We start from the raw sequence: 9,081 nt of genomic DNA on the forward strand, positions 1-9,081 counted from the left end.
ATAGTCATTTGTTCATAAGTCAATCATGGAGACAAAGAAATGTCAAAGGCAAAAGATGAAAGGTATGGAATCAGGACTTAGTTTTAAAAATGTGCAGAAGGTGAGTGAAATTTATATAATGAGTGTAAATGTAAAGGGAAACCTGGAAACTATTTTCTGTTGCAAGTATTCTTTAGCAATATTTACCTTACATGAGGAGCACCTAAGACATGGTGTATACTTCAGGCTTTTCTTCCTGAGATCTAGAAATCAAAGTTGCAGGAATGTTCTCTATACATAGTTCCCTAACCGCAGAAATACTTAGTTTGCATACTTCTTGGCCCAGAAGGGGACACAATTAATTAGAAACATGATGAAGTTGTTAACAAAGGGTGATACATTAAGAAATGTTTCAGGGAACTTCAAAAAGAAAAATTGATAGCCCTAAGATAAGTTTGTTTATTCAGGTACTTAAATGCTGTTCATCATGACAGCATCTGGGTGTTTCACATCTCAGACAAGCATCATTACTGAAAAAAAAAAAAGGTAATTTCAACAACATAAAGCAAAATAATTGAACAGAATTGTTGCCTGCAGGACTGAATGACCCAAAAACAACAAAAACCTTGAATAATCACAGTGAGGAATAAAAGCAGAAGGTAAACATTTTAAGCAAAATAGAGAAACACTGGATTTAATGGACTTAACTGGTTCCCGATTTAGAGTTCTGACAGATGACTTCAAAATATGATTCCCAAATACTTGGTAAACTTGACTAAATAAGAAATACTACTGTCTCAGTTTATTTCAAATTTGCCATTATCCTGTTATTTATGAGTGCCTCATATCTGGATTACAGCATAAGATTATTTAAAAATTTTTTTAATGTTTATTTATTTTTGAGAGACAGAGAGAGAGTGTGAGTGGGTGAGGGGCAGAAAGAGAGGGAGACACAGAATCCGAAGCAGGCTCCAGGCTCCAAGCTGTCAGCACAGAGCCCGACACGGGGCTCAAACTCACAAACTGTGAGATCATGACCTGAGCGAAGTCGGATACTTAACCAACTGAACCACCCAGGTGCCCCCAGCATAAGATCATTTTAAAACAGAGTTTCTTTCCCCTTGAATCCGTCTTTTAAGACATTGTCGTACTAATCTGCCAAGGAATACCTTTCCATTAATGGAATTAAATTTGGTCAACCTTCCTTAAAGGACCTGACCCAAATTTCCTTGTCCTATGTTTTAGAATTGTAATTGTAATCATGTTAACTAAGGCCCGCACTTTGTATAAAAAACATTCTGAGCCTAAAATTTTGTCCACTTTTGGAGCTCTGCTCCTTCTCTCTCTCTCTCTCTCTCTCTCTCTCTCTCTCTTTCCCCCTTCTCTCTCCCTCTCTCCCTCCCTTTCTCTCTCTCTCTCATCAATTTGTTTAAACTAAAAAAAACTTACAAAAACAGTTCACCCCTTTTTTACCCTCTTCCCCAACCCATGTCTCTGGCAGCCAGCAATCTGTTCTCTGAATTTGTGAGATTGGTTTTTGTTTATCTATTTATTTTTAGATTCCACATATAATAGAGCTCAGGCAGTACTTATCTTATTTCTGTCTGACTTATTTCACTTCACATGATACCTTCAAGGCCCATCCATACTATTGCAAATGATAAGATTTTATTCTTTTAAATAAATTTTTTAAATGTTTATTTTTGAGAGAGAGAGAGAGAGAGAGAGAGAGAGAGAAAGAGAGCGAGCAATCAGGGGAGGGGCAGAGAGAGAGGGAGACAAGATCTGAAGCAGGCTCCAGGATCTGAGGTGTCAGCACACATGCCGATGCTCAAATTCACAAACCGTGAGATCATGACCTGAGCTGAAGTTGGACACTTAAGCAATTGAGCCACCCAGGCGCCCCGATTTTATTCTTTTCTATGGTCAAACAATGTTCCACTGTACATATACACCACAATTTTTTTATCCTTTCATCCAATGATGATACTTAGGTTGTTTTCATATCTTGACTACAATAAATAATGTTACAATGAATATGAAATGCATATATCTTTTCAAGTTAGTGTTCTTATCATCTTCACATAAATACCCAGACGAGGAATTGCTGGATCGTATGGTGTTTCTGTTTTTAATTCTTTGAGGACCCTCCACACTGATTTCCAAAGTGGCTGTACCAATTTACATTCTCACATCAACAGTGTACAAGGATTTCCTTTTCCCTACATCCTTGCCAACACTTATTATTTCTAGTCTTTTTGGTAATAGCTATTCTAACAGGTGTGAGGTGATATCTCATTGTGATTTTGACTCATATTCCCTGATGATTAATGATACAGAGAATCTTTTCATGTACCTGTTGGCCATCTGTATGTCTTCTTTGAAAAAATGTCTATTCAGACCTTCTGCCCATTTTTTAGTAAGATTGTTTTGCTATTGAGCTGTTTGAATTTTTTAATATATATTTTGGATTTAGCCCATTATCAGGTATACTATTTTCTTCCAGTCAGTAGGTCACCATTTCATTTTGTTGATGGTTTCCTTTGCTGTGTAGAGCTTTTTGGTTTGATGCAGTCCCACTTGTTTATTTTTGCTTTTTTTTTTTTTTTTTTTGCTTTTGGTGCCAGATTCAAAAGTCATGTCAAGGAGCTTACTGTTTATGTTTCCTTCTCAGAACTTGATATCATGTTTGTGCTCAAGTATTTAATCTATTTTGAGTTAATTTTTGTATATGGTGTAAGATGGTGGGCCAGTTCCATTCTTTTGTATGTCACTGCCCAATTTTCCCAACAGCATTTGTTGAAGAGACTGTCCTTTCCTCATTGTATGTTCTTGGCTCCATGTCATAAATTAGCTGTCATATATGTGTGGGTTTATTTCTGGGCTCTCTATTCTGTTCCACTGATCTACATGTCTGTTTTTATGCCAACAGCATACTGTTTTAGTTACTACAGCTTTGTAACATAGTTTGAAATCTAAGTGCATGATGCCTCCAGCTTTGTTCTTCCTTCTCAAGAACAAAAGCCTAGATTATTCAGGGTTTTTTTAATGGTTCCATACAAATTTGAGGAGTGTTTGTTCTGTTTCTGTGAAAAATGTCATTGAGACTTTGATATGAATTGCACAGATTCTGTAGATTGTTTTGAGTAGTATGGACATTTTAACAATGTTAACTTTTCCAATCCATGAGCATAGAATATCTGTCCATCGATTTGTGTCTTCTTCAATATCTTGCATTAATTTCTTGTGGTTTTCAATATACATCTTTTACATCCTTGGTTAAATTTATTCCTAGGTATTTTACTCTTTTTGATGCAATTGCAAATGGGATTATTTTCTTAATTTCTCTTTCTTATATTTCATAATTAGTGTATAGAAATGCCACAGATTTTTGTGTATTGATTTTGTATCCTGCAACTTTTTCGAGTTCATCTGTTCTAACATATTTTGATGGAGTCTTAAGATTTTTCTCTATATAACATGTCGTCTATAAATAGTTACAGTTTTACTTCTTCCTTTCCAATCAGAGGTCTTTTTTGTTTTCTTCTTGTCTAATTGCTCTGGCTAGGACTTCTAATACCTTGTTGAATAAAAGTGTTTAGAATGAGCATTTTTTTCCCGAACTTACAAAACAAAGCAAAACAAAACAAAACAAACCTTCAGTTTTTCACCATTGAATATGATATTAGCTATGGGGTTGTCATATATGGCCTTTATTATGTTGAGGTATACTCCTTCTGTACGTGTTTTGTTGAGAGTTTTTATCATGAATAGGATGTTGAATTTTGTCAATGCTTTTTCTGCATCTGTTGAGATGCTCATATGATTTTTATCCTTCATTTTGTTAATGGGGTTTATTAAACTGATTTGTAAATGTTGAAATATTCTTGAATCCTTGGAATAAATCCCACTTATTATAGTGTATGATCCCTTTAATGTATTGTTGAACTTGATTTCCTAATATTATTTTAGGTTTATTTTTTTATTTTAGGAGAGAGAGAAAGTGCCTGTGTGTGTGAGCAGAGTAGGGTCAGTGGGGACAGAGAGAGGGAGAATCCCAAGCAGGCTTGACGGGGCTCAAACTCACGAACCACGAGATCATGACCTGGGCTAAAATCAAGAGTCAATGCTTAACCAACAGCCACTTAGGTGCCCTGATTTGCTATTATTTTGTAGAGAATTTTTGCATCTATTTTCATCAGGGATATTGGCCTGTAATTTCCTTTTCTTGTGGCATCCTTGTCTGGTGTTGGTGTCAGGGTAATGCTGGCCTCATGAATTGAGTTTGGAAGAGTCTCCTCATCTTCTATTTTTTGGAAGAAGAGTTTGAGAAGGAATGGTGTAAATGTTTGATAGAATTCACCAGTGAAGTTATCTGTTCATGGTCTTTGATGTGAGGTTTTTAGTTACTGATTCAAAGCCTTTAGTTTAAAAGCTATTAGTTCACTACTTTCCAGAGACATTTTTCTCTTGATTGCTTTATAATAACACATTTCAATTGCTTAAATATTGTTGTCTCCACTTCTCCTTTTCTTGTCCTCCAATCCCTCCTTTGGCACACACACAAAGCTCTCTTGTAACTGTTCAGTTTAACACTTCTATAATTTTTTTCTTTTTCTTTTCTTAGTGTTTGTTTTGTTTTGTTTTGGTGATCACCTTAACCTGTGTTTCAGTTTTCCCGATACTTTTCTAATTTAAGACATACTTGGATAATAAACATTTTCCATAACATTTCCATGTCTTCATCTTTCTGAACACCTCCTCTTGGCTGATCCCAACCTAACCTTTATTACAAAAATGAGTTTAAGGTGCAGTTGTTCATAATCCTCCAACAATTTTGACGCCTGCTAAATTTATGTTATATTTATTTGTGAAATGCTGCTTTTTTTATTATTATTATAAGTGTTTCCTTCTCATTCTCTACAGTGAAAAACTTCCATTTCAGGAAGGAAGGAAAAAAGAAAGAAGGAAAGAAAGAAAGAAAGAAAGAAAGAAAGAAAGAAAACACTTAGATCTTAAGGCCAAAATAGTATCTTTTATACTTTTCAACATGGCAAAGCACAACAAATGTGATGATATCATAGATTCTCAAATATTTGCTAAATTATGAATTAGTATAATCTCTGTATATAATATTAATTCTATGTTTTTATAAACAAATATGCTTCTAATAAATTCCCTGGATCAGTGTTAGTATAAGACATTCTGTGAACTTCTCTCTACAGATACTATTTTCTATCTGTAATGTAAAACCTAAATGGAGTGAGGTGAAGTAGTGTTTGATTGTTACCTACTTATGTTTATGCTTATATTTTACTTCATATTTTTATTTATGCCTGCATAGACATGGAAATATCAAATAATATGGCACTAATATTAAGTAAACTGAAGAAGTAACTATTATCCAGCTATGAATATAAGAATATTCACTGAAAGTTCTTTAAAGACCAAAATACCTCAAAGTAGAAAAATCATTCAAATGACTTCCAAGAAGCAAGAATATGGTGTGTTTCAGAAAACAGCAACAAGGGCAACAACAACAACAAAAACTGTGTCTACACACACACACACACACACACACACACGTGCACGTGCAAACTTGTTTTTTGAGGCCAACAAAGTTTTACAGTTTACAGCATATGGATTACTATGTCATACTATTTCATTGTTTTTCCTCTACCACTGATCCAAAATACCAGTATTTCTCACAACACAGATGAGAAGATTCTGCCTTAAATATTTTTAGCATTTTGTTTTAAGAACTATATATATATATATATATATATATATACACATATAGTATATGTGTGTGTGTGTGTGTGTATGTGTGTGTATGCACGTATCACCATGAACTCAAGCAGCTGAAGTGCCTTTATTTTCAGATGATTTTTTAATTTCAAAGAAGCATTAGGATCATATATAAAAGTATTTTCTTCACCAAGTTAATTGTAAGTGACTTATATCTGGAAAGGGGGTGTGGTGCACTCCCATTAGTTCAGTCTTAAAGAGCTGTTTTGTTGTTGTTGTTGTTTTTAATGTGGCAGATTAAAACCATTATGTGCCATCAAAGCAAATTGATCTCTTTTCCTTTTTATAGGATGTAATAGTAAGGCACATTTCTGAGTGTGAAAATAGAACAAACTTTCCTCACTCATGTTTCATAAACTCTGCTTGGAGCCATGTAATGCCTGCTGTTTTTTCATAACCATGGATTTGTAGATTCAAAAGTTCAAAATGGTTTATTCTTTTATCAGAAAAATCAATCATACAATTTATTTGCTGCCAGAAGTTTGCAATTAGATCTCATTCACTACCACATGGTTGAAGAAGTCGATAGATGGGTGTGTTAGAAACTGTGTTCAACAAACATTAAAAAGATATCAGCTCATCGCCAAGCAGTGAGACTTTAACTGAATTGAACAAATACTCTGAACAAAGAAGTTAAAAAAATCTATTTCTCTTTTCGATTCTTAAAACAAACTGCTAAAAGTATTTAAGGTAGAATCTTCTCAGCTATGTGGTGAGAAATACTGATATTTTGGATCAGTGGTAGAGAAAAGAAAAAGTGGTATCATATGACACAGTACTCAATGTGCTATAGTCTTTAAAATTTTGTTGGCCTAGGAAAACAAGTTGCATATAAGAAGGCACATAATGAGATGATTTTGATTGCAAAGAGATTCAGAATCATAATAGTAAGGTATATTTTACATATTTTCCCTGTAGGGTTTGCTTTACTTATAAACTCATCCAAACTATAACCTCAAGAGTTTTAAGTCCTTTTCCTTTTCTTTTCTGATTAGGAAAGTAACAGCAGCAACAACAACAACAAAACTCTGAAATGATGTTCACCAAGTTTCAACCATCTTAGTGGTACTTAGTACTCTTCTGGTGATGGAGTGTTGAATAATATTTATTTTTTTCCTTCTGCTCTTTTGTATTTGCCACATTTCCTCGTATTTGTTTTAAGTCTATTTTAATGAAGTAAAACATTATAGATAAAGTTAAAGTTACCAGTGTCCTTCCCTTGTACCCTGTTGTGCTAGAAACAATGCTTAACACACATTGTATAAATTTCCAGTACATCTCCTGATTTTGTGTGTGTATATGTGTGTGCGTGTGTGCATGTGTGTGTGTGCGTGGGAGAGTGCAATGTATAATATTATTTATGTGAGTTTCATTCAAATATTGAGCATAATATTGCAATTTCCTTTTTTCATCATTTTGCCCTCTATGATAACAGTATATGCTATGTAGTTCATTCCTTTCCTTCTATATATAGTATTGCACCATAGAGTAGATAACACATCTTATCTATCTGTAAGTGTGTTGATGGACATATAAAATTATTTACAATTATTTCTTATTATAGAAAGAACTAAAATGGAAATCCTTGTACACATATTTTAGTGCACCTGTGCACCAATGTTTAAAATATTTTATATGTAGAATAGAATGGCTGGTTTGAAAGACATATAATTAATTCACAACTGGCTTTTGCCAAATTTTTCCCAAATTATTGTAACATTTTATACTCTCATAAATATGTATGACAATTTGCCCCAAACTCCTTCCAATATGTAATATCAAATTTAAAGGATTTGATCAATATAAGTAATATTATTTTCTTTGTAAACTGGCACTTCTCAGATTATTTAAAAAATGTTTGGGGGTTATTATAATATTTTTATTGGGCTCTTGGAATCCTCTTCAGTGAATTGCTTTACATTAAATCTTGTCATTTTTTTTCCTATTGGGATTTATGTTTTTTTCTTATTGAACACAAAAATGCTAATGGATAAAAATCATTTATCTGTTACAGAGCAGCATTATTGTGTCTTAGTCTGCCTTAGCTTACTTTTTGACTTTTTCTTATGGTGACTTTATTCATGCAGAAGTTCATAGTTTTGAAGTTCTCGCGCGAGTTACACTTCCGCCCTTTTGGCTCCCTGAGCAGCGCCATGGCGGTAGGCAAGAACAAGCGCCTTACGAAAGGCGGCAAAAAGGGAGCCAAGAAGAAAGTGGTTGATCCATTTTCAAAGAAAGATTGGTATGATGTAAAAGCACCAGCAATGTTTAATATAAGAAATATTGGAAAAACACTAGTCACGAGAACTCAAGGAACCAAAATCGCATCTGATGGCCTTAAGGGTCGTGTGTTTGAAGTAAGCCTGGCTGATTTGCAGAATGATGAAGTTGCATTTAGGAAATTCAAGCTAATTACTGAAGATGTTCAGGGCAAAAACTGCCTGACTAATTTCCATGGCATGGATCTTACCCGGGACAAAATGTGCTCCATGGTCAAAAAATGGCAGACCATGATTGAAGCTCACGTTGATGTCAAAACTACCGATGGGTATTTGCTTCGTCTCTTTTGTGTCGGTTTTACTAAAAAACGCAACAATCAGATTCGGAAGACCTCTTATGCTCAGCACCAACAGGTCCGCCAAATTCGGAAAAAGATGATGGAAATCATGACCCGAGAGGTGCAGACAAATGACTTGAAAGAAGTTGTCAATAAATTGATTCCAGACAGCATCGGAAAAGACATAGAGAAGGCTTGTCAGTCTATTTATCCACTTCATGATGTCTTTGTTAGAAAAGTAAAAATGCTGAAGAAGCCCAAGTTTGAATTGGGAAAGCTCATGGAGCTTCATGGTGAAGGTAGCAGTTCTGGAAAAGCTACTGGGGATGAGACTGGTGCTAAAGTTGAGCGAGCTGATGGATATGAGCCACCAGTCCAAGAATCTGTTTAAAATTCAGACATTTAATGGTGACAAATAAAAAATCTTATTTGTGATGTTTAAAAAAAAAAAAAAGAAGTTCATAGTTTTGATATAATCAAATTAATCAAACTGTATTTTATAAGATTTATTTATGTATTGGATTTAAGAAATCTTTCACTACCATATATGGGGCATATTCTCCTACATTCTCTTGTAATATTAAAAAAATTTTTCTATGTTTATTTATTTTTGAGAGAGAGAGACAGAGCGTGAACAGGGAAGGGGCAGAGAGAGGAGACACAAAATCCAAAGCAGGGTCCCAGATGTCAGCACAGAGCCCGACACGGGGTTTGAACTCACAAACTGCGAGATCATG

At 34.5% G+C, this 9,081-nt stretch overlaps 1 protein-coding gene across 1 annotated transcript; it reads left to right on the top strand.

The window, feature by feature from the left end:
* The first annotated feature begins 7,902 nt into the window (after nt 1–7,902).
* LOC125914696 (40S ribosomal protein S3a) lies at nt 7,903–8,779 on the top strand. Its single transcript, XM_049620248.1, has one exon. It carries the CDS (start codon nt 7,941–7,943, stop codon nt 8,733–8,735), a length of 795 nt encoding a protein of 264 aa, XP_049476205.1. The 5' UTR covers nt 7,903–7,940; the 3' UTR covers nt 8,736–8,779.
* The last annotated feature ends 302 nt before the right edge of the window (nt 8,780–9,081 follow it).

The sequence above is a fragment of the Panthera uncia genome, assembly GCF_023721935.1.
Source record: "Panthera uncia isolate 11264 chromosome D3 unlocalized genomic scaffold, Puncia_PCG_1.0 HiC_scaffold_8, whole genome shotgun sequence".
Taxonomy (NCBI): domain Eukaryota; kingdom Metazoa; phylum Chordata; class Mammalia; order Carnivora; family Felidae; genus Panthera; species Panthera uncia.